The following is a 26179-nucleotide window of genomic DNA, read 5'->3' as shown; positions in this document are numbered from 1 at the left end:
AAACACTTTCACAATATGGCAGAGCCTAACCGAACCACGGACCAAACGGCAAACACTTTCACAATATGACAGAGCCTAACCGAACCACGGACCAAACGGCAAACACTTTCACAATATGGCAGAGCCTAACCGAACCACGGACCAAACGGCAAACACTTTCACAATATGGCGGAGCCTAACCGAACCACGGACCAAACGGCAAACACTTTCACAATATGGCAGAGCCTAACCGAACCACGGACCAAACGGCAAACACTTTCACAATATGGCAGAGCCTAACCGAACCACGGACCAAACGGCAAACACTTTCACAATATGGCAGAGCCTAACCGAACCACGGACCAAACGGCAAACACTTTCACAATATGGCAGAGCCTAACCGAACCACGGACCAAACGGCAAACACTTTCACAATATGGCAGAGCCTAACCGAACCACGGACCAAACGGCAAACACTTTCACAATATGGCAGAGCCTAACCGAACCACGGACCAAACGGCAAACACTTTCACAATATGACAGAGCCTAACCGAACCACGGACCAAACGGCAAACACTTTCACAATATGGCAGAGCCTAACCGAACCACGGACCAAACGGCAAACACTTTCACAATATGACAGAGCCTAACCGAACCACGGACCAAACGGCAAACACTTTCACAATATGGCAGAGCCTAACCGAACCACGGACCAAACGGCAAACACTTTCACAATATGGCAGAGCCTAACCGAACCACGGACCAAACGGCAAACACTTTCACAATATGGCAGAGCCTAACCGAACCACGGACCAAACGGCAAACACTTTCACAATATGGCAGAGCCTAACCGAACCACGGACCAAACGGCAAACACTTTCACAATATGGCAGAGCCTAACCGAACCACGGACTAAACGGCAAACACTTTGACAATATGGCAGAGCCTAACCGAACCACGGACCAAACGGCAAACACTTTCACAATATGGCAGAGCCTAACCGAACCACGGACCAAACGGCAAACACTTTCACAATATGGCAGAGCCTAACCGAACCACGGACCAAACGGCAAACACTTTCACAATATGGCAGAGCCTAACCGAACCACGGACCAAACGGCAAACACTTTCACAATATGGCAGAGCCTAACCGAACCACGGACCAAGCGGCAAACACTTTCAGGTGATTGTGAGGAAATGAGATTGAAAATACAAGTGACAGACCCTAAAGGTGCCGGTTAAACAACACTTTCCTGTGGATACCCCATCTCCACCTCCAACAGGACCAACAGCATGTACAACCTGTAAAGTAACTGGAAATAGCATTTCATTCAACATTCTGGCCTGTAGAGACTATTGAGTCTTTTTTAGGGTGACTTTGGTCAGACTGAAAATCCATGTTTAGGGATAGTAACACTCAGAGATGTTACAATACATTTCTGGTCAGGTTACATGGAGAAACCTTTTTTCCTAATGACATTTCTACTCCAGTCATTAACTATGCGTCTCCACCGTGTGGCTGACACAGACGCCATAACACAAGGGAATAACCTGTTAACAGGTAGATTCATATCCATGCAACCTGGACCTATTATTCTCTCCGTTCCTACCTCTTCCAGCGCCCCTGCCGACAGCCTGTGGCCCGCCACGTTGATGACATCATCAGAGCGAGACATGATGTACAGGAAACCCTCCTCATCCACGTAGCCTGCGTCCATGGTGTCATAGAAACCCTAAGGTAAACAGCAGGTAATGACTGACGTTCAGATAAAATCACCACTCTAGTGTAGATCACCTTTGGGTGTTTTTGTTCTGTTTTCTACACTGAGTGTACAAAACATTGGGAACACCTTCCTAATATTGAGAACAGCCTAAATTCATTGGGCAATGGATTCTACAAGGTGTCAAAAGCGTTCCACAGGGATGCTGGCCCATGTTGACTGTTGTGTCAAGTTGGCTGGATGTCCTTTGGGTGGTGCATCATTCTTGATACAAACGGGAAACTGTTGAGCGTGAAAAATCCAGCAACGTTGCAGTTCTTGACACGCTCAAATCGGTGTGCCTGGAACCTACTACCATACCCCGTTCAAAGGCACTTAAATATTTTGTCTTGCCCATTCACCCTCTGAATGGTACACATACACAATCCATGACTCAATTGTCTCAAGGCTTAAAAATGATTCTTTAACATGTGTGCTCCCCTTCTTCTACAGTGATTCAAGTGGATTTAACAAGTGACATCAATAAGGGATCATAGCTTTCACCTGGATTCACCTGGTCAGTCTATGTCATGGAAAGAGCAGGTGTTCCGAATGTTTTGTGCACAGTGTATAATCATACAGTACATTTGAACCACTAGATGGCATCACTGGCCAGCACAAAATTCATCCAGCCTGTCCCATGAATTACATGGTTATTAAAGTTGAAATCTAGAATCCAAAGTCATTATGCATCTTGGTAAGTATGTGACAAATCCAAAGCAGTGAACACACACACACACACACACACACACACACACACACACACACACACACACACACACACACACACACACACACACACACACACACACACACACACACACACACACACACACACACACACACACACACACACAGTAACGTGGTGAATTATTATCTAATGCTAAGACATGAATAAAGCCTAAAGGTGAGATAACCTACAGGGAACTTGGTGAAGTAGAGCTCCTTGAAAAGCTCCTGGTTCTGCCACAGAGATAAAGCTGCTCCTGGTGGTAGTGGCAGCCTGGAGGAGAGGAGAGACGGAGGGTGTGTGGGTGGGTGGGTGAGAGAGAGAGACTAGTGTCTGACATGCAACAGACGGTGGCAGTGACTGAGGTGACACCGTGGGACAGCTGGATCCCCATGCCAGTCACGGTGAGGACTATTACAGTGGCACTGATCCCCATACTCTGTGATGCTACAAATAATATCCAACAACAACTTTAGCTAATAACAAATGCGACAAAACAGTTAATTGTAATAATAATAATTGTAATAATCAGAGGAGGTCTAGGGTTGTCTTCTTTTACCCATGAAGCCATGATCACAATAAACCCCCACCCACTGGCTTCAAGATGTCTGAGGCACTGTTTTTCTATGGGGAGATAAGATACTCTAGGATTTCTAAACCCGTATGTATAATACTTCGGGTTTAGCAAGTGTCTAAATTAGAAAGATAAGCCTGTCAGTCTATAAGGTTTATAAAAGAGTTGGGGGGCTGAGGTAGTGGATACCATTACACTGCACCTTTAGTGGGTTCAGACATGGAGCCCAGTGTCTGCTGGGCCTGACCTGACCCTTCGTGTGAACACACACACAGGTATAGGGTGACTGAGTATCCCTTTACCCAGGGTCACTCTCAATCACCCCCAAATATTCTTGAGAGGGTCATCCAAGTTCAAGCCCTGTCCGCATCACACCCGTTTACAAAGCAGCATGTTTGAGTATTGTAGTTGCATCAAGAACAAATAACCTTTAAAAATATATATATTCCAATTTTGTTCAAAGTCTGTACTGTTGGTGAGAGTATAGAAGCTTTCCCTGTCTGTCTTTGACTGCAGCCAGATCTAGGGCACCCCTGGTATTGCTCTAGCCCGGAGAGGAAATGAACAAACCAAGACCTAATAATGTTCCATGGTTCAACCGCCTGCATTTATATCCTAATGAGGCTGTCACCCTTTTTTGAATGCACTTCCACACTCAGACACAAAACAGCCTTTGAAGCAACAAAACAAACCAAATTCAATTAGGGCACTGATGCTTTTTCTTAGCGCATGAGATCCTCGCCACCCAAAGGAAATAACAATGCCTAAGGTTTATTTACACAATGCACTATAAGAAAATGCTTTTGATGCCTCCCATCTTGACTCTGGAAGAGAGATTCTCCATTATCAATTCACCTCAGAGCTAAAGTTAGTCCTTAAACAGAGAAAAGGGTTGGTGAGAAGAGTTGTGGCTATTAGTTCTCTGATGAAAAGCTCCATAGCAGCTCGGGCTGAATCCATTGTAAATCCACCTTATTGGTGCAGAGACAGTGGCCGCAATAACAATGAGGTGGCGAATGGAAGATGGGAGTGATTTCCAGGTAACAGGCTCACAGATAAGAGCACAATGGGGAGGAAGGACTGATGTGCCCTCGCCGTGGCCCGGCTCACACAATCAGCTCCCAACACACACATTCTCTCTCGTTCTCTCTCAGGTCCTTCTGTGGAAGCTACTACAGTGGAGACCTGTTTGTATGGAGAAGACAGGTCTGCATGTAGCCCTGGGTGATGGAAAAATGTTTTGTATGGTCATTTCAAAGTAAATTATTTCCATAAAACAATTCCACCCTCCTATTTGAACAGATAGAAAACAGGACTTATTTTACTGTGCTCGAGTTTCTAAAAGTGACAGTGTGTATGTGTGTGTTCATCCTCCCTGGTGCAGAGACAGAAAGGTTTGCTACTCCAGGTGACAGAGGCAGTATAACAGAATGACTTCGCTGCTCACAGAGGCGTGGCCATGACCATGCGGCTGGCTTACCTCACCACAATATTTCCCAGAGTCCTTGGCGTCACCTCCTGCATATCATCGTCGATCACTGTGACTAGAGAAGAGAGAAGTGCATAGAAATCTGATTTATAGGGCTTATATTTCAGCAGTGGGCGATGTGGGATGTCAAAACGTGGGTTGCTCTGAAGTTCAACCTTTGTATTGATGGTGTGTGTTTTTTCTTTTCCCAAGCCAATACCCCTGGACTCCTCTCACACATGCCCATATTAAAACAATTACAGTGTGACATTAATACCTTTTTGCTGATTACAGTTACAGAGCCTGAAAAGCAGTGTCTCTCTCTGCATACTGGTCAGGTAAATTGACTGAGACATTTCAGAACATTTGGGATAGTTCCAGTCATGCCCATGGGCGGCACCGTGCCCCCTCATATTTGTCCTGTTTAAAAAAATACAGATTTTGTTTTTGTAAACGTTTTGTTGTTGTTGTTTCTCTGGAATACTACGAGCCACCTAGAAATGTTATGAAGTTGGCGTTGGCTTTGGCTAACCTATATAGTAGCTCGTTGGGAGATTGGGAACCTAAGAAGCCATTTCAGCATATCAATCAAGTTAGCTCGTTTGTCTATCAACACTACATGACCAAGTATGTGGACATCTGCTCATCGAACATCTCATTCCAAAATCATGGGCATTAATATGCTATAAACAGTCTCCACTCTTCTGGGAAGGCTTTCCACTAGATGTTGGAACATTGCTGCAGGAACTTGCTTCAATTCAGCCACAAGAGCATTAGTGAGGTCGGGCGATTAGGCCTGGCTCGCAGTCAGCGTTCCAATTAATCTCAAAGGTGTTTGATGGGGTTGAGGTCAAGGCTCTGTGCAGGCCAGTCAAGTTCTTCCACACCAATCTCGACAAACCATTTCTGTATGGTCCTCGCTTTGTGCACGGGGCATTGTCATGCTGAAACAGGAGAGGGCCTTCGCCAAACTCTTGCTATAAAGTTGGAAGCACAGAATTTTCTAGAATGTCATTGTATGCTACAGCATTAAGATTTCCCTTCACTGGAACTAAGGGGCCAAGCCTGAACCATGAAAAACTGCCCCAGACCATTATTCCTTCTCCGCCAAACTTTACAATATGCATTCGGGCAGGTAGATTTCTCCTGGCATCCGCCAAGCACGATTCATCACTCCAGAGAACGCGTTTCCACTGCTCCACTGAGTCCAATGGCTTTGCACGACTCCAGCCCGACGCTTGGCATTGCACATGGTGATTTTAGGGTTGTGTGCGGCTGCTCGGCCATGGAAACCCATTTCATGAAGCCCCCAGAAAACAGTTATTGTGCTGACGTTGCTTCCAGGGGAAGGTTGGAACTCGGTAGTGAGTGTTGCAAGAGAGGATCGACGATTCTTATGCGCTACGTGCCTCAGCACTTGGCGGTCCCGTTCTGTCAGCTTGTGTGGCCTACTACTTCAGGGCTGAGACATTGTTGCTCCTAGACGTTTCCACTTCACAATAACAGAACTTACAGTTGACCAGGGCAGAAACTTGACGAACTGACTTGTTGGAAAGGTGGCATCCTATGACAGTGCCACGTTAAAAGTCACTGAGCTCAGGCCTCCCGAGTGGTGCAGCGGTCTAAGACACTGCATTGCAGTGCTTGAGGCGTCACTACAGACCCGGGTTCGACACAAGGCTGTGTCACAACTGGTCGTGATCGGGAGTCCCATAGGGTGGCGCACAATTGGCCCAGTGTTGTCTGGGTTAGGGGAGGGTTTCACCGGGGGTCTTTACTTGGCTCATTGCACTCCAGCGACTCCTTGTGGGCAGGCCGGGCGCCTGCAGGCTGACTTCAGTCGCCAGTTGAACGGTGTTTCCTCCGACACATTGGTGCGGCTGGCTTCCGGGTTAAGCGGGCGGGTGTTAAGAAAGGCAGTTTGGCTGGTCATGTTTCAGAGAACGCATTACTCGACCTTTGCCTCTCCTGAGCCCGTTGGGGAGTTGCAGCGATAAGACAAGATCGGAATTGGATCGCAATTGGATATCACAAAATTGGTGAGAAACAAAATGGCACAGGTAAGGCCATTCTACTGCCAATGTTTGTCTGTGGAGATTGCACGCCTGTGTGCTCGATTTTATACACCTAGCAGCAACGTGTGTGGCTGAAATAAGCTGAATCCACTAATTTGAAGGGATGTACGCATACTTTTGTATATATAGTGTACCTTAACTGCATGTCTACTGGCAAGATTGGTAGACTTTAGAAAAGCAAGCAGTTATTAATTTACTGAATAAGATTCACATTCCTTTCAATCTTTTACCCAAATTTTAGCAGAGATGCAGAGAAGCATATTTAGTTTCTTTAAAAAAATAACCACCAGTCAGGAGGATACAGACAGCTCAAGAGGTTTTTCTGCTTAGATATGCAGAAAAATAAACACTTTACATAAAATTAAGCATAACGATTATGGCTAGATTGCAGAAAAAAAAGCTGTTTCAGGTGTTAGAAAAATGATACATTCTCCAACTTCCGGATAGGGGTCCTAGCCCCCCAGCCATCCTCACGTACTTTGTGCCTCCTCAGACTTTTGGGGGGCATGACGCACCTGGATAGTTCTGCTCTAATGAAAAGAGACAGGTTAGTTCTCACCATTGTATCCTGGAACGGGTTTGCCAGCCTGACCAGCAGGGGGAGATAGAGAGTTTCCCAGGCCAATACAGGAGGACGTGATTGCTGAACCACTCTCTGATGAAAGGAGAGAGGGAGAAAGAGGACAGAGGGCATACAGGGTGAGATCATTAAGACTTTACACTTTTACTGCCACAACTCATGCAACTTCCACGCTACTCTCTTATCTCTGCAACACACATGCACTTTATAAACACACATTCACACGTGCGTACACACACACACACAGAAACATATGCACGCATGCATGCGCGTTGTCCTCAAAGATCAATGTAACGTCAGAATTTCAACTTTTTCCCCCACAACCATAAAAAGTTTTACAGAATGTGTAAAGGGGAACAAATTATTCACACTTTCGAGTCGAACAAATGTCAGTTTCATGCATGACTAGAAATATAATTGTTTGTGATTGTCAGGCATGTCATCAAAGCTGTGGTTGAGCCCTATGTTCTTTCTGTGAGCAGAGTTAACCTACATTACCAGAACTATGACAGTTCCTATGGGCTCCCTGAGTCACACAACCAACCTCCACTCCACACAGCTGCTCCACTTTATACTGAGATATCTCTGTCTATTCTGTCTCCAGTCACGTGCCCACACATCAACACTACAGCCCTGGTTCCAACCTAAATACAGCAGAACAATCAAAGAGGTGACATATCACACAGGGGAGGCTCTGGTGGAGGATAATAGGAGAAGAGAATATAACCAATTGTCGCCACCGCAAATAGTTTTCTTGCTATATCCTCATCATTGTATCCTGTTGTCATGGAGATATCTGAATGTGAGAGCACGCTAACCTACTTCACTTTCTTAGCTAATGTTTTGGACTAATCTTCTATCCATATCATAAGGCATTCTTTGCTTGGGGGGGGGTTGACTGTGATGGAGATGTCGCAGAACATCCCAGATCAATGGCGGAAGAGAAATGAATCCTCCTCTAGCCACCAGGGCAGTGCCCTCTGAACTAGAGATGTTCTGCACCACTCAGGGCTCATTAATCATCAGCAGGTTAATCCCTCCCTGTAGACTTCAAAGCCCTTCTACCTCCGGCCAACACTGACGGCCAACACTGAGGTCTCCCCCAATAGGAGACACAGAAGGTTGACCTATGTCTGCCCCGGTCTCACATACCTGGTCAAAATTCAGGACCTATCAGCCGGTGGCCTCAGCCACCTCAGTGACCAATGACAACAAACCAGCCACTGTTCTGCTTCCTCCTCGAGTGTGGAAGCAGGGAGATGACATGGTGTAGTAGGCCCGCCTTATGTTTACAGCTCTGTTTTTATATATATATATATATATGGATAGAGATCAATAAACCTGTGCAGAGTAGCTGTGTGTGTCTGCTCAGCCCACATATAGATCAGTGCAGAAACGGCAGATTCTAGCAACACATGTAGACCGTGACAGCCCTCTCTAAATGGGAACATGTGAGGATCACACAATAAACCCCCTGAGCTGTGGCAGCAGCGTTGCGTTTAAATTCACGCTGTTAGCAGCAGTCGTTGTAATTGCGGCATAGATTTCAGACAGCAATTAAAGCCGGAACAGAGATGAGCAGTGACAACCAATATAATGGCCAAGTATAATTGCGCTCGCCGATTAAATACTTAGAAGGAAAACAATGCCCAGGGCTTTATGGTCTGCTTACATAACCAGGTACATTTGGGCTGTTAGTGGATACACGAACACAGAGAATAAAACACCTTGGAACATCTCTGGGGTTTTTTAAAGGCCACCTGCAGCACTACCCAATTCCATGGGAAAAGTATAGATCTACAGTACTTTATGAATTGATTGTTATCCGATCTTTGTTTCAAATACTTTCATTTTGTCCTGAGTTCTTCCTGATGTGTAAGGGGCAGCAGTAGCCCAGAGGTGAGAGAGGCGGACCAGCAGCTGGAAGGTTTCCAAGCCCTGTGCCGGGTAACACAAAAATGGGAATGGAACTGAATTGGAAGGCTGCCATTCTAACCAATGGACAATGATTGAACATGCTGCATACTGCAATAGCCTTGAAAAATCAGAGCTGTTTTTATTCCAGCGAGTGGAAGGAAGGCTATTAATATGCCACTGCACTGCTTAGTTCTCCATACTTTGAGTGTTCTCAAACAGAAAGGCTTTCGCTAAGCAGAAAACCGGACGTTATCATTATATTCCCAATGACAGGAAAAATTGCCTAGTGACAACAAGCAGAGTCGACTGAGCAAGGCTCCAGATGACCACCAGAGAGAGGGATACTGAGAGGAAATCAGTGTGAAAACAGGTTTAGACATGGACGAGGGATGAAAGAGGTAGGGTCTCGCTCAATATCTCTCTCCCTCTATCTCAGTGGGGAGATATGAGTACGCAAGCAAATCAATCTTCTCCAGACAGACGGGTCTGTTGGGTCTGTGGTGGTGAGAGGCTGTTTGAGAGTGATGAATTAAGGGACACTGAGGCCATGCAGTGGGTGGGAGAGGAGAGAAGGGGAGGTAAGGGGAGAGGAGGGGAGGTAGCATTGTGCCCTTTCATTACAGGGTGCCGTCTAAAAGCCAAGCGTCATCACTGGTCTGTCTGTACAGACACAGAGGCACACAAACCCTTTATCTTTGTTTTGGGATCTCTGACATATAAACACTCATGAATCCACTCCCAGAACCACCTTGACTTGCTCTTCTCTCTAATCTCACATCGACTTTTACACAACCACGTACCACGCATGCACACAGACGCACAAACACACAGAAGCAAGCATACACACACACAGACTATTGAGTCAGACAATCTGACCCTTCTCACATGTCAGGTGTCAGATCTCAGGGGGCAGACTATGTGTGTGTGTGTATGTGTGTGTGTGCACGTGTGTTTCTGTGAGTCTGGGCCTGCATCTGTGTGTGGAGAGAGTGAGGGGGATTGGATTGTCCCGATGTGCAGTTGCTGGGGTAACTTTGGGTTGTCCTGGTGATGTGCGGTTGCTGGGGCAACTCTCAAGTCAGAGGATGACCGTGATCAGACAGCAGGCCCAAGGTCAGCAGACCCCTACTGGGGCAGAGCTGAGAGAGAGAGAGGAGATGGCAAACATTCCTGCAGCACTGTCCTACCTCTCATCTCTCTACTGACCCGTCTGAACCAATAGACCAGTATAAAGAAAACCCTGGATTGAGTAGGTGTGTCCAAACATTTGACTGGTACTGTATATACACACACACACACACACACACACACACACACACACACACACACACACACACACACACACACACACACAGGTAATTTAATGTATTCTATTTTGGATAAGAGTATATTATAAACCAGTTAGTTTGAGTATATTGTCATGTATGATGCACAATTACTTGTTTACTGTTCTAATTACATTGGTAAACAGTTTATAATAACTAAGGTTGGGGCCTCCCGAGTGGCGCAGCGGTCTAAGGCATTACTACAGACCCAGGTTACATTCCCGGGCTGTGCCACAACTGGTTGAACGGTGTTTTCTCCAACACATTGGTGTGGCTGGCTTCCTGGTTAAGCAGGCAGGTGTTAAGGAGAGCGGTTAGGCGGATCATGTTTCGGAGGACGCATGACTCCACTTTCGACTCCCTCGAGCCCTTTGGAGAGTTGCAGCGATGAGACAAGATCGAAAATTGGGGAGAAAAAAATTAATATCATAATACCAATAAGGCACCTCAGTGGTTTGTGGGATATGACCAATATACCAGGGCTAATAGCTGTATCCAGGCACCTCACTGGTTTGTGGGATATGACCAATATATCAGGGCTAAGGGCTGTATCCAGGCACCTCACTGGTTTGTTGGATATGACCAATATACCAGGGCTAATAGCTGTATCCAGGCACCTCACTGGTTTGTGGGATATGACCAATATACCAGGGCTAAGGGCTGTATCCAGGCACCTCACTGGTTTGTGGGATATGACCAATATATCAGGGCTAAGGGCTGTATCCAGGCACCTCAGTGGTTTGTGGGATATGACCAATATACCAGGGGTAGCTGTATCCAGGCACCTCACTGGTTTGGATATGACCAATATGCTAAGGGCTGTATCCAGGCACCTCACTGGTTTGTTGGATATGACCAATATACCAGGGCTAAGGGCTGTATCCAGGCACCTCAGTGGTTTGTGGGATATGACCAATATACCAGGGCTAAGGGCTGTATCCAGGCACCTCACTGGTTTGTTGGATATGACCAATATACCAGGGCTAAGGGCTGTATCCAGGCACCTCAGTGGTTTGTGGGATATGACCAATATACCAGGGCTAGTAGCTGTATCCAGGCACCTCACTGGTTTGTTGGATATGACCAATATACCAGGGCTAAGGGCTGTATCCAGGCACCTCACTGGTTTGTGGGATATGACCAATATATCAGGGCTAAGGGCTGTATCCAGGCACCTCACTGGTTTGTTGGATATGACCAATATACCAGGGCTAATAGCTGTATCCAGGCACCTCACTGGTTTGTGGGATATGACCAATATACCAGGGCTAAGGGCTGTATCCAGGCACCTCACTGGTTTGTGGGATATGACCAATATATCAGGGCTAAGGGCTGTATCCAGGCACCTCACTGGTTTGTTGGATATGACCAATATACCAGGGCTAAGGGCTGTATCCAGGCTCCTCAGTGGTTTGTTGGATATGACCAATATACCAGGGCTAAGGGCTGTATCCAGGCTCCTCAGTGGTTTGTTGGATATGACCAATATACCAGGGCTAAGGGCTGTATCCAGGCACCTCAGTGGTTTGTTGGATATGACCAATATACCAGGGCTAGTAGCTGTATCCAGGCACCTCACTGGTTTGTGGGATATGACCAATATACCAGGGCTAAGGGCTGTATCCAGGCTCCTCAGTGGTTTGTTGGATATGACCAATATACCAGGGCTAAGGGCTGTATCCAGGCTCCTCAGTGGTTTGTTGGATATGACCAATATACCAGGGCTAAGGGCTGTATCCAGGCTCCTCAGTGGTTTGTTGGATATGACCAATATACCAGGGCTAAGGGCTGTATCCAGGCTCCTCAGTGGTTTGTTGGATATGACCAATATACCAGGGCTAAGGGCTGTATCCAGGCACCTCACTGGTTTGTTGGATATGACCAATATACCAGGGCTAAGGGCTGTATCCAGGCTCCTCAGTGGTTTGTTGGATATGACCAATATACCAGGGCTAAGGGCTGTATCCAGGCTCCTCAGTGGTTTGTTGGATATGACCAATATACCAGGGCTAAGGGCTGTATCCAGGCTCCTCAGTGGTTTGTTGGATATGACCAATATACCAGGGCTAATAGCTGTATCCAGGCACCTCACTGGTTTGTTGGATATGACCAATATACCAGGGCTAATAGCTGTATCCAGGCACCTCACTGGTTTGTTGGATATGACCAATATACCAGGGCTAATAGCTGTATCCAGGCACCTCAGTGGTTTGTTGGATATGACCAATATACCAGGGCTAAGGGCTGTATCCAGGCACCTCACTGGTTTGTTGGATATGACCAATATACCAGGGCTAAGGGCTGTATCCAGGCACCTCAGTGGTTTGTTGGATATGACCAATATACCAGGGCTAATAGCTGTATCCAGGCACCTCAGTGGTTTGTTGGATATGACCAATATACCAGGGCTAAGGGCTGTATCCAGGCACCTCACTGGTTTGTTGGATATGACCAATATACCAGGGCTAATAGCTGTATCCAGGCACCTCAGTGGTTTGTGGGATATGACCAATATACCAGGGCTAATAGCTGTATCCAGGCTCCTCGGTGGTTTGTTGGATATGACCAATATACCAGGGCTAAGGGCTGTATCCAGGCTCCTCAGTGGTTTGTTGGATATGACCAATATACCAGGGCTAAGGGCTGTATCCAGGCTCCTCAGTGGTTTGTTGGATATGACCAATATACCAGGGCTAATAGCTGTATCCAGGCTCCTCAGTGGTTTGTTGGATATGACCAATATACCAGGGCTAATAGCTGTATCCAGGCTCCTCAGTGGTTTGTTGGATATGACCAATATACCAGGGCTAATAGCTGTATCCAGGCTCCTCAGTGGTTTGTTGGATATGACCAATATACCAGGGCTAATAGCTGTATCCAGGCTCCTCAGTGGTTTGTTGGATATGACCAATATGCCAGGGCTAAGGGCTATATCCAGGCACCTCAGTGGTTTGTTGGATATGACCAATATGCCAGGGCTAAGGGCTATATCCAGGCACCTCACTGGTTTGTTGGATATGACCAATATACCAGGGCTAAGGGCTGTATCCAGGCTCCTCAGTGGTTTGTTGGATATGACCAATATACCAGGGCTAAGGGCTGTATCCAGGCACCTCAGTGGTTTGTTGGATATGACCAATATACCAGGGCTAATAGCTGTATCCAGGCACCTCACTGGTTTGTTGGATATGACCAATATACCAGGGCTAAGGGCTGTATCCAGGCACCTCAGTGGTTTGTGGGATATGACCAATATACCAGGGCTAAGGGCTGTATCCAGGCACCTCACTGGTTTGTTGGATATTACCAATATACCAGGGCTTGTGGCTGTATCCAGGCACCTCACTGGTTTGTTGGATATTACCAATATACCAGGGCTTGTGGCTGTATCCAGGCACCTCAGTGGTTTGTGGGATATGACCAATATACCAGGGCTAAGGGCTGTATCCAGGCTCCTCAGTGGTTTGTTGGATATGACCAATATACCAGGGCTAATAGCTGTATCCAGGCACCTCAGTGGTTTGTTGGATATGACCAATATACCAGGGCTAAGGGCTGTATCCAGGCTCCTCGGTGGTTTGTTGGATATGACCAATATACCAGGGCTAAGGGCTGTATCCAGGCACCTCAGTGGTTTGTTGGATATGACCAATATACCAGGGCTAAGGGCTGTATCCAGGCTCCTCAGTGGTTTGTTGGATATGACCAATATACCAGGGCTAAGGGCTGTATCCAGGCTCCTCAGTGGTTTGTTGGATATGACCAATATACCAGGGCTAAGGGCTGTATCCAGGCTCCTCAGTGGTTTGTTGGATATGACCAATATACCAGGGCTAAGGGCTGTATCCAGGCTCCTCAGTGGTTTGTTGGATATGACCAATATACCAGGGCTAAGGGCTGTATCCAGGCTCCTCAGTGGTTTGTTGGATATGACCAATATACCAGGGCTAATAGCTGTATCCAGGCACCTCAGTGGTTTGTTGGATATGACCAATATACCAGGGCTAAGGGCTGTATCCAGGCTCCTCAGTGGTTTGTTGGATATGACCAATATACCAGGGCTAAGGGCTGTATCCAGGCACCTCAGTGGTTTGTTGGATATGACCAATATACCAGGGCTAATGGCTGTATCCAGGCACCTCAGTGGTTTGTTGGATATGACCAATATACCAGGGCTAAGGGCTGTATCCAGGCTCCTCGGTGGTTTGTTGGATATGACCAATATATCAGGGCTAAGGGCTGTATCCAGGCACCTCAGTGGTTTGTTGGATATGACCAATATACCAGGGCTAAGGGCTGTATCCAGGCTCCTCAGTGGTTTGTTGGATATGACCAATATACCAGGGCTAATAGCTGTATCCAGGCACCTCAGTGGTTTGTTGGATATGACCAATATACCAGGGCTAAGGGCTGTATCCAGGTTCCTCGGTGGTTTGTTGGATATGACCAATATATCAGGGCTAAGGGCTGTATCCAGGCTCCTCAGTGGTTTGTTGGATATGACCAATATACCAGGGCTAATAGCTGTATCCAGGCACCTCACTGGTTTGTTGGATATGACCAATATACCAGGGCTAAGGGCTGTATCCAGGCTCCTCGGTGGTTTGTTGGATATGACCAATATACCAGGGCTAAGGGCTGTATACAGGCTCCTCGGTGGTTTGTTGGATATGACCAATATACCAGGGCTAAGGGCTGTATCCAGGCTCCTCAGTGGTTTGTTGGATATGACCAATATACCAGGGCTAAGGGCTGTATCCAGGCTCCTCAGTGGTTTGTTGGATATGACCAATATACCAGGGCTAATAGCTGTATCCAGGCACCTCAGTGGTTTGTTGGATATGACCAATATACCAGGGCTAAGGGCTGTATCCAGGCTCCTCAGTGGTTTGTTGGATATGACCAATATACCAGGGCTAAGGGCTGTATCCAGGCACCTCAGTGGTTTGTTGGATATGACCAATATACCAGGGCTAAGGGCTGTATCCAGGCTCCTCGGTGGTTTGTTGGATATGACCAATATATCAGGGCTAAGGGCTGTATCCAGGCTCCTCAGTGGTTTGTTGGATATGACCAATATACCAGGGCTAATAGCTGTATCCAGGCACCTCAGTGGTTTGTTGGATATGACCAATATACCAGGGCTAAGGGCTGTATCCAGGCACCTCAGTGGTTTGTTGGATATGACCAATATACCAGGGCTAATAGCTGTATCCAGGCACCTCAGTGGTTTGTTGGATATGACCAATATACCAGGGCTAATAGCTGTATCCAGGCACCTCAGTGGTTTGTTGGATATGACCAATATACCAGGGCTAAGGGCTGTATCCAGGCACCTCAGTGGTTTGTTGGATATGACCAATATACCAGGGCTAATAGCTGTATCCAGGCACCTCAGTGGTTTGTTGGATATGACCAATATACCAGGGCTAAGGGCTGTATCCAGGCACCTCACTGGTTTGTTGGATATGACCAATATACCAGGGCTAAGGGCTGTATCCAGGCTCCTCAGTGGTTTGTTGGATATGACCAATATACCAGGGCTTGTGGCTGTATCCAGGCACCTCACTGGTTTGTTGGATATGACCAATATACCAGGGCTAAGGGCTGTATCCAGGCTCCTCAGTGGTTTGTTGGATATGACCAATATATCAGGGCTAAGGGCTGTATCCAGGCTCCTCAGTGGTTTGTTGGATATGACCAATATACCAGGGCTAAGGGCTGTATCCAGGCTCCTCAGTGGTTTGTTGGATATGACCAATATACCAGGGCTAAGGGCTGTATCCAGGCACCTCAGTGGTTTGTTGGATATGACCAATATACCAGGGCTAAGGGCTGTATCCAGGCACCTCACTGGTTTGTTGGATATGACCAATATACCAGGGCTAATGGCTGTATCCAGGCACCTCAGTGGTTTGTGGGATATGACCAATATACCAGGGCAAATAGCTGTATCCAGGCACCTGCACCTCAGTGGTTTGTGGGATATGACCGATATACCAGGGCTAATAGCTGTATCCAGGCACCTCAGTGGTTTGTTGGATATGACCAATATACCAGGGCTAGTGGCTGTATCCAGGCACCTCAGTGGTTTGTTGGATATTACCAATATACCAGGGCTAATAGCTGTATCCAGGCACCTCACTGGTTTGTTGGATATGACCAATATACCAGGGCTAGTGGCTGTATCCAGGCACCTCAGTGGTTTGTGGGATATGACCAATATACCAGGGCTAAGGGCTGTATCCAGGCACCTCACTGGTTTGTTGGATATGACCAATATACCAGGGCTAGTGGCTGTATCCAGGCACCTCAGTGGTTTGTTGGATATGACCAATATACCAGGGCTAATAGCTGTATCCAGGCACCTCAGTGGTTTGTTGGATATGACCAATATACCAGGGCTAATAGCTGTATCCAGGCACCTCACTGGTTTGTTGGATATTACCAATATACCAGGGCTAATAGCTGTATCCAGGCACCTCACTGGTTTGTTGGATATGACCAATATACCAGGGCTAATAGCTGTATCCAGGCACCTCACTGGTTTGTTGGATATGACCAATATACCAGGGCTAATGGCTGTATCCAGGCACCTCACTGGTTTGTTGGATATTACCAATATACCAGGGCTAATAGCTGTATCCAGGCACCTCACTGGTTTGTTGGATATGACCAATATACCAGGGCTAGTGGCTGTATCCAGGCACCTCAGTGGTTTGTGGGATATGACCAATATACCAGGGCTAAGGGCTGTATCCAGGCACCTCACTGGTTTGTTGGATATGACCAATATACCAGGGCTAGTGGCTGTATCCAGGCACCTCAGTGGTTTGTGGGATATGACCAATATACCAGGGCTAAGGGCTGTATCCAGGCACCTCAGTGGTTTGTGGGATATGACCAATATACCAGGGCTAAGGGCTGTATCCAGGCTCCTCAGTGGTTTGTTGGATATGACCAATATACCAGGGCTAATAGCTGTATCCAGGCACCTCAGTGGTTTGTGGGATATGACCAATATACCAGGGCTAAGGGCTGTATCCAGGCTCCTCAGTGGTTTATTGGATATGACAAATATACCAGGGCTAATAGCTGTATCCAGGCACCTCAGTGGTTTGTTGGATATGACCAATATACCAGGGCTAAGGGCTGTATCCAGGCTCCTCAGTGGTTTGTTGGATATGACCAATATACCAGGGCTTGTGGCTGTATCCAGGCACCTCAGTGGTTTGTTGGATATGACCAATATACCAGGGCTAAGGGCTGTATCCAGGCTCCTCAGTGGTTTGTTGGATATGACCAATATATCAGGGCTAAGGGCTGTATCCAGGCTCCTCAGTGTTTTGTTGGATATGACCAATATACCAGGGCTAATAGCTGTATCCAGGCACCTCACTGGTTTGTTGGATATGACCAATATACCAGGGCTAAGGGCTGTATCCAGGCACCTCACTGGTTTGTTGGATATGACCAATATACCAGGGCTAAGGGCTGTATCCAGGCTCCTCGGTGGTTTGTTGGATATGACCAATATACCAGGGCTAAGGGCTGTATCCAGGCTCCTCAGTGGTTTGTTGGATATGACCAATATACCAGGGCTAAGGGCTGTATCCAGGCACCTCAGTGGTTTGTTGGATATGACCAATATACCAGGGCTAAGGGCTGTATCCAGGCACCTCAGTGGTTTGTTGGATATGACCAATATACCAGGGCTAAGGGCTGTATCCAGGCACCTCAGTGGTTTGTTGGATATGACCAATATACCAGGGCTAATAGCTGTATCCAGGCACCTCAGTGGTTTGTTGGATATGACCAATATACCAGGGCTAAGGGCTGTATCCAGGCTCCTCAGTGGTTTGTTGGATATGACCAATATACCAGGGCTAAGGGCTGTATCCAGGCTCCTCAGTGGTTTGTTGGATATGACCAATATACCAGGGCTAATAGCTGTATCCAGGCACCTCAGTGGTTTGTTGGATATGACCAATATATCAGGGCTAAGGGCTGTATCCAGGCACCTCAGTGGTTTGTTGGATATGACCAATATATCAGGGCTAAGGGCTGTATCCAGGCACCTCAGTGGTTTGTTGGATATGACCAATATACCAGGGCTAATAGCTGTATCCAGGCACCTCAGTGGTTTGTTGGATATGACCAATATACCAGGGCTAAGGGCTGTATCCAGGCACCTCAGTGGTTTGTTGGATATGACCAATATACCAGGGCTAATAGCTGTATCCAGGCACCTCAGTGGTTTGTTGGATATGACCAATATACCAGGGCTAAGGGCTGTATCCAGGCACCTCAGTGGTTTGTTGGATATGACCAATATACCAGGGCTAAGGGCTGTATCCAGGCACCTCAGTGGTTTGTTGGATATGACCAATATACCAGGGCTAATAGCTGTATCCAGGCACCTCAGTGGTTTGTTGGATATGACCAATATACCAGGGCTAAGGGCTGTATCCAGGCTCCTCAGTGGTTTGTTGGATATGACCAATATACCAGGGCTAAGGGCTGTATCCAGGCTCCTCAGTGGTTTGTTGGATATGACCAATATACCAGGGCTAATAGCTGTATCCAGGCACCTCACTGGTTTGTTGGATATGACCAATATACCAGGGCTAAGGGCTGTATCCAGGCTCCTCAGTGGTTTGTTGGATATGACCAATATACCAGGGCTAAGGGCTGTATCCAGGCTCCTCAGTGGTTTGTTGGATATGACCAATATACCAGGGCTAGTAGCTGTATCCAGGCACCTCACTGGTTTGTGGGATATGACCAATATATCAGGGCTAAGGGCTGTATCCAGGCACCTCAGTGGTTTGTTGGATATGACCAATATACCAGGGCTAATGGCTGTATCCAGGCACCTCAGTGGTTTGTTGGATATGACCAATATACCAGGGCTAATAGCTGTATCCAGGCACCTCAGTGGTTTGTTGGATATGACCAATATACCAGGGCTAAGGGCTGTATCCAGGCTCCTCAGTGGTTTGTTGGATATGACCAATATACCGGGGCTAATAGCTGTATCCAGGCACCTCAGTGGTTTGTTGGATATGACCAATATACCAGGGCTAAGGGCTGTATCCAGGCTCCTCAGTGGTTTGTTGGATATGACCAATATACCAGGGCTAAGGGCTGTATCCAGGCACCTCACTGGTTTGTTGGATATGACCAATATACCAGGGCTAAGGGCTGTATCCAGGCACCTCAGTGGTTTGTGGGATATGACCAATATACCAGGGCTAAGGGCTGTATCCAGGCTCCTCAGTGGTTTGTTGGATATGACCAATATACCAGGGCTAAGGGCTGTATCCAGGCTCCTCAGTGGTTTGTTGGATATGACCAATATACCAGGGCTAAGGGCTGTATCCAGGCTCCTCAGTGGTTTGTTGGATATGACCAATATACCAGGGCTAATAGCTGTATCCAGGCACCTCACTGGTTTGTTGGATATGACCAATATACCAGGGCTAAGGGCTGTATCCAGGCTCCTCAGTGGTTTGTTGGATATGACCAATATATCAGGGCTAAGGGCTGTATCCAGGCACCTCAGTGGTTTGTTGGATATGACCAATATACCAGGGCTAAGGGCTGTATCCAGGCACCTCACTGGTTTGTTGGATATTACCAATATACCAGGGCTAATAGCTGTATCCAGGCACCTCAGTGGTTTGTGGGATATGACCAATATACCAGGGCTAAGGGCTGTGTCCAGGCACCTCACTGGTTTGTTGGATATGACCAATATACCAGGGCTTGTGGCTGTATCCAGGCACCTCACTGGTTTGTTGGATATTACCAATATACCAGGGCTAATAGCTGTATCCAGGCACCTCGGTGGTTTGTGGGATATGACCAATATACCAGGGCTAAGGGCTGTATCCAGGCACCTCAGTGGTTTGTTGGATATGACCAATATACCAGGGCTAAGGGCTGTATCCAGGCTCCTCAGTGGTTTGTTGATATGACCAATATACCAGGGCTAATAGCTGTATCCAGGCACCTCAGTGGTTTGTTGGATATGACCAATATACCAGGGCTAAGGGCTGTATCCAGGCTCCTCAGTGGTTTGTTGGATATGACCAATATACCAGGGCTAATAGCTGTATCCAGGCACCTCAGTGGTTTGTTGGATATGACCAATATACCAGGGCTAAGGGCTGTATCCAGGCTCCTCAGTGGTTTGTTGGATATGACCAATATACCAGGGCTAATAGCTGTATCCAGGCACCTCAGTGGTTTGTGGGATATGACCAATATACCAGGGCTAAGGGCTGTATCCAGGCTCCTCAGTGGTTTGTTGGATATGACCAATATACCAGGGCTAAGGGCTGTATCCAGGCTCCTCAGTGGTTTGTTGGATATGACCAATATACCAGGGCTAATAGCTGTATCCAGGCACCTCAGTGGTTTGTTGGATATGACCAATATACCAGGGCTAAGGGCTGTATCCAGGCTCCTCAGTGGTTTGTTGGATATGACCAATATACCAGGGCTAAGGGCTGTATCCAGGCACCTCAGTGGTTTGTTGGATATGACCAATATACCAGGGCTAATGGCTGTATCCAGGCACCTCAGTGGTTTGTTGGATATGACCAATATACCAGGGCTAAGGGCTGTATCCAGGCTCCTCGGTGGTTTGTTGGATATGACCAATATATCAGGGCTAAGGGCTGTATCCAGGCACCTCAGTGGTTTGTTGGATATGACCAATATACCAGGGCTAAGGGCTGTATCCAGGCTCCTCAGTGGTTTGTTGGATATGACCAATATACCAGGGCTAAGGGCTGTATCCAGGCACCTCAGTGGTTTGTTGGATATGACCAATATATCAGGGCTAAGGGCTGTATCCAGGCTCCTCAGTGGTTTGTTGGATATGACCAATATACCAGGGCTAATAGCTGTATCCAGGCACCTCAGTGGTTTGTTGGATATTACCAATATACCAGGGCTAAGGGCTGTATCCAGGCACCTCAGTGGTTTGTTGGATATGACCAATATACCAGGGCTAATAGCTGTATCCAGGCACCTCAGTGGTTTGTTGGATATGACCAATATACCAGGGCTAATAGCTGTATCCAGGCACCTCAGTGGTTTGTTGGATATGACCAATATACCAGGGCTAAGGGCTGTATCCAGGCACCTCACTGGTTTGTTGGATATGACCAATATACCAGGGCTAAGGGCTGTATCCAGGCTCCTCAGTGGTTTGTTGGATATGACCAATATACCAGGGCTAAGGGCTGTATCCAGGCTCCTCAGTGGTTTGTTGGATATGACCAATATACCAGGGCTAATAGCTGTATCCAGGCACCTCACTGGTTTGTTGGATATGACCAATATACCAGGGCTAAGGGCTGTATCCAGGCTCCTCAGTGGTTTGTTGGATATGACCAATATACCAGGGCTAAGGGCTGTATCCAGGCTCCTCAGTGGTTTGTTGATATGACCAATATACCAGGGCTTGTGGCTGTATCCAGGCACCTCAGTGGTTTGTTGGATATGACCAATATACCAGGGCTAAGGGCTGTATCCAGGCTCCTCAGTGGTTTGTTGGATATGACCAATATATCAGGGCTAAGGGCTGTATCCAGGCTCCTCAGTGTTTTGTTGGATATGACCAATATACCAGGGCTAATAGCTGTATCCAGGCACCTCACTGGTTTGTTGGATATGACCAATATACCAGGGCTAAGGGCTGTATCCAGGCTCCTCGGTGGTTTGTTGGATATGACCAATATACCAGGGCTAAGGGCTGTATCCAGGCTCCTCGGTGGTTTGTTGGATATGACCAATATACCAGGGCTAAGGGCTGTATCCAGGCTCCTCAGTGGTTTGTTGGATATGACCAATATACCAGGGCTAAGGGCTGTATCCAGGCACCTCAGTGGTTTGTTGGATATGACCAATATACCAGGGCTAAGGGCTGTATCCAGGCACCTCAGTGGTTTGTTGGATATGACCAATATACCAGGGCTAAGGGCTGTATCCAGGCACCTCAGTGGTTTGTTGGATATGACCAATATACCAGGGCTAATAGCTGTATCCAGGCACCTCAGTGGTTTGTTGGATATGACCAATATACCAGGGCTAAGGGCTGTATCCAGGCACCTCACTGGTTTGTTGGATATGACCAATATATCAGGGCTAAGGGCTGTATCCAGGCACCTCAGTGGTTTGTTGGATATGACCAATATACCAGGGCTAATAGCTGTATCCAGGCACCTGAGTGGTTTGTTGGATATGACCAATATATCAGGGCTAAGGGCTGTATCCAGGCACCTCAGTGGTTTGTTGGATATGACCAATATACCAGGGCTAATAGCTGTATCCAGGCACCTCAGTGGTTTGTTGGATATGACCAATATACCAGGGCTAAGGGCTGTATCCAGGCTCCTCAGTGGTTTGTTGGATATGACCAATATACCAGGGCTAAGGGCTGTATCCAGGCTCCTCAGTGGTTTGTTGGATATGACCAATATACCAGGGCTAATAGCTGTATCCAGGCACCTCACTGGTTTGTTGGATATGACCAATATACCAGGGCTAAGGGCTGTATCCAGGCTCCTCAGTGGTTTGTTGGATATGACCAATATACCAGGGCTAAGGGCTGTATCCAGGCTCCTCAGTGGTTTGTTGGATATGACCAATATACCAGGGCTAGTAGCTGTATCCAGGCACCTCACTGGTTTGTGGGATATGACCAATATATCAGGGCTAAGGGCTGTATCCAGGCACCTCAGTGGTTTGTTGGATATGACCAATATACCAGGGCTAATGGCTGTATCCAGGCACCTCAGTGGTTTGTTGGATATGACCAATATACCAGGGCTAATAGCTGTATCCAGGCACCTCAGTGGTTTGTTGGATATGACCAATATACCAGGGCTAAGGGCTGTATCCAGGCTCCTCAGTGGTTTGTTGGATATGACCAATATACCGGGGCTAATAGCTGTATCCAGGCACCTCAGTGGTTTGTTGGATATGACCAATATACCAGGGCTAAGGGCTGTATCCAGGCTCCTCAGTGGTTTGTTGGATATGACCAATATACCAGGGCTAAGGGCTGTATCCAGGCACCTCACTGGTTTGTTGGATATGACCAATATACCAGGGCTAAGGGCTGTATCCAGGCACCTCAGTGGTTTGTGGGATATGACCAATATACCAGGGCTAAGGGCTGTATCCAGGCACCTCACTGGTTTGTTGGATATGACCAATATACCAGGGCTTTGTGGCTGTATCCAGGCACCTCACTGGTTTGTTGGATATTACCAATATACCAGGGCTAATAGCTGTATCCAGGCACCTCAGTGGTTTGTGGGATATGACCAATATACCAGGGCTAAGGGCTGTATCCAGGCTCCTCAGTGGTTTGTTGGATATGACCAATATACCAGGGCTAAGGGCTGTATCCAGGCTCCTCAGTGGTTTGTTGGATATGACCAATATACCAGGGCTAAGGGCTGTATCCAGGCTCCTCAGTGGTTTGTTGGATATGACCAATATACCAGGGCTAATAGCTGTATCCAGGCACCTCACTGGTTTGTTGGATATGACCAATATACCAGGGCTAAGGGCTGTATCCAGGCTCCTCAGTGGTTTGTTGGATATGACCAATATATCAGGGCTAAGGGCTGTATCCAGGCACCTCAGTGGTTTGTTGGATATGACCAATATACAGGGCAGGGCTGTATACCTCACTGGTTTGTTGGATATTACCAATATACCAGGGCTAATAGCTGTATCCAGGCACCTCGGTGGTTTGTGGGATATGACCAATATACCAGGGCTAAGGGCTGTATCCAGGCACCTCAGTGGTTTGTTGGATATGACCAATATACCAGGGCTAAGGGCTGTATCCAGGCTCCTCAGTGGTTTGTTGGATATGACCAATATACCAGGGCTAATAGCTGTATCCAGGCACCTCAGTGGTTTGTTGGATATGACCAATATACCAGGGCTAAGGGCTGTATCCAGGCTCCTCAGTGGTTTGTTGGATATGACCAATATACCAGGGCTAAGGGCTGTATCCAGGCACCTCAGTGGTTTGTTGGATATGACCAATATACCAGGGCTAAGGGCTGTATCCAGGCTCCTCAGTGGTTTGTTGGATATGACCAATATACCAGGGCTAATAGCTGTATCCAGGCACCTCAGTGGTTTGTGGGATATGACCAATATACCAGGGCTAAGGGCTGTATCCAGGCTCCTCAGTGGTTTGTTGGATATGACCAATATACCAGGGCTAAGGGCTGTATCCAGGCTCCTCAGTGGTTTGTTGGATATGACCAATATACCGGGGCTAATAGCTGTATCCAGGCACCTCAGTGGTTTGTTGGATATGACCAATATACCAGGGCTAAGGGCTGTATCCAGGCTCCTCAGTGGTTTGTTGGATATGACCAATATACCAGGGCTAAGGGCTGTATCCAGGCACCTCAGTGGTTTGTTGGATATGACCAATATACCAGGGCTAAGGGCTGTATCCAGGCACCTCAGTGGTTTGTTGGATATGACCAATATACCAGGGCTAAGGGCTGTATCCAGGCTCCTCGGTGGTTTGTTGGATATGACCAATATATCAGGGCTAAGGGCTGTATCCAGGCTCCTCAGTGGTTTGTTGGATATTACCAATATACCAGGGCTAATAGCTGTATCCAGGCACCTCGGTGGTTTGTTGGATATGACCAATATACCAGGGCTAAGGGCTGTATCCAGGCACCTCAGTGGTTTGTTGGATATGACCAATATACCAGGGCTAAGGGCTGTATCCAGGCTCCTCAGTGGTTTGTTGGATATGACCAATATACCAGGGCTAATAGCTGTATCCAGGCACCTCAGTGGTTTGTTGGATATGACCAATATACCAGGGCTAAGGGCTGTATCCAGGCTCCTCAGTGGTTTGTTGGATATGACCAATATACCAGGGCTAATAGCTGTATCCAGGCACCTCAGTGGTTTGTTGGATATGACCAATATACCAGGGCTAAGGGCTGTATCCAGGCTCCTCAGTGGTTTGTTGGATATGACCAATATACCAGGGCTAATAGCTGTATCCAGGCACCTCAGTGGTTTGTGGGATATGACCAATATACCAGGGCTAAGGGCTGTATCCAGGCTCCTCAGTGGTTTGTTGGATATGACCAATATACCAGGGCTAAGGGCTGTATCCAGGCTCCTCAGTGGTTTGTTGGATATGACCAATATACCAGGGCTAATAGCTGTATCCAGGCACCTCAGTGGTTTGTTGGATATGACCAATATACCAGGGCTAAGGGCTGTATCCAGGCTCCTCAGTGGTTTGTTGGATATGACCAATATACCAGGGCTAAGGGCTGTATCCAGGCACCTCAGTGGTTTGTTGGATATGACCAATATACCAGGGCTAATGGCTGTATCCAGGCACCTCAGTGGTTTGTTGGATATGACCAATATACCAGGGCTAAGGGCTGTATCCAGGCTCCTCGGTGGTTTGTTGGATATGACCAATATATCAGGGCTAAGGGCTGTATCCAGGCACCTCAGTGGTTTGTTGGATATGACCAATATACCAGGGCTAAGGGCTGTATCCAGGCTCCTCAGTGGTTTGTTGGATATGACCAATATACCAGGGCTAAGGGCTGTATCCAGGCACCTCAGTGGTTTGTTGATATGACCAATATATCAGGGCTAAGGGCTGTATCCAGGCTCCTCAGTGGTTTGTTGGATATGACCAATATACCAGGGCTAATAGCTGTATCCAGGCACCTCAGTGGT

The 26179-nt window shown here is 47.3% G+C and overlaps 1 protein-coding gene across 1 annotated transcript in view; it reads right to left on the bottom strand.

Moving 5' to 3' along the window:
• Positions 1–26179, bottom strand: part of LOC118377852 (acyl-CoA synthetase short-chain family member 3, mitochondrial-like) — a 59788-nt gene that overhangs the window by 1923 nt on the left and 31686 nt on the right. Inside the window, exons 10-13 of the mRNA XM_052492406.1 lie at positions 7146–7241; positions 4524–4587; positions 2661–2742; positions 1590–1712 (exon numbers count right to left, since the gene is read on the bottom strand). Of these exons, the coding sequence (XP_052348366.1) occupies positions 1590–1712; positions 2661–2742; positions 4524–4587; positions 7146–7241 (365 nt within the window). The remainder of the gene's footprint in view (positions 1–1589; positions 1713–2660; positions 2743–4523; positions 4588–7145; positions 7242–26179) is intronic.

The sequence above is a fragment of the Oncorhynchus keta genome, chromosome 33 (assembly GCF_023373465.1).
Source record: "Oncorhynchus keta strain PuntledgeMale-10-30-2019 chromosome 33, Oket_V2, whole genome shotgun sequence".
Classification (NCBI taxonomy): Eukaryota; Metazoa; Chordata; class Actinopteri; order Salmoniformes; family Salmonidae; genus Oncorhynchus; species Oncorhynchus keta.
This window is presented reverse-complemented; position numbering and strand designations above follow the sequence as displayed.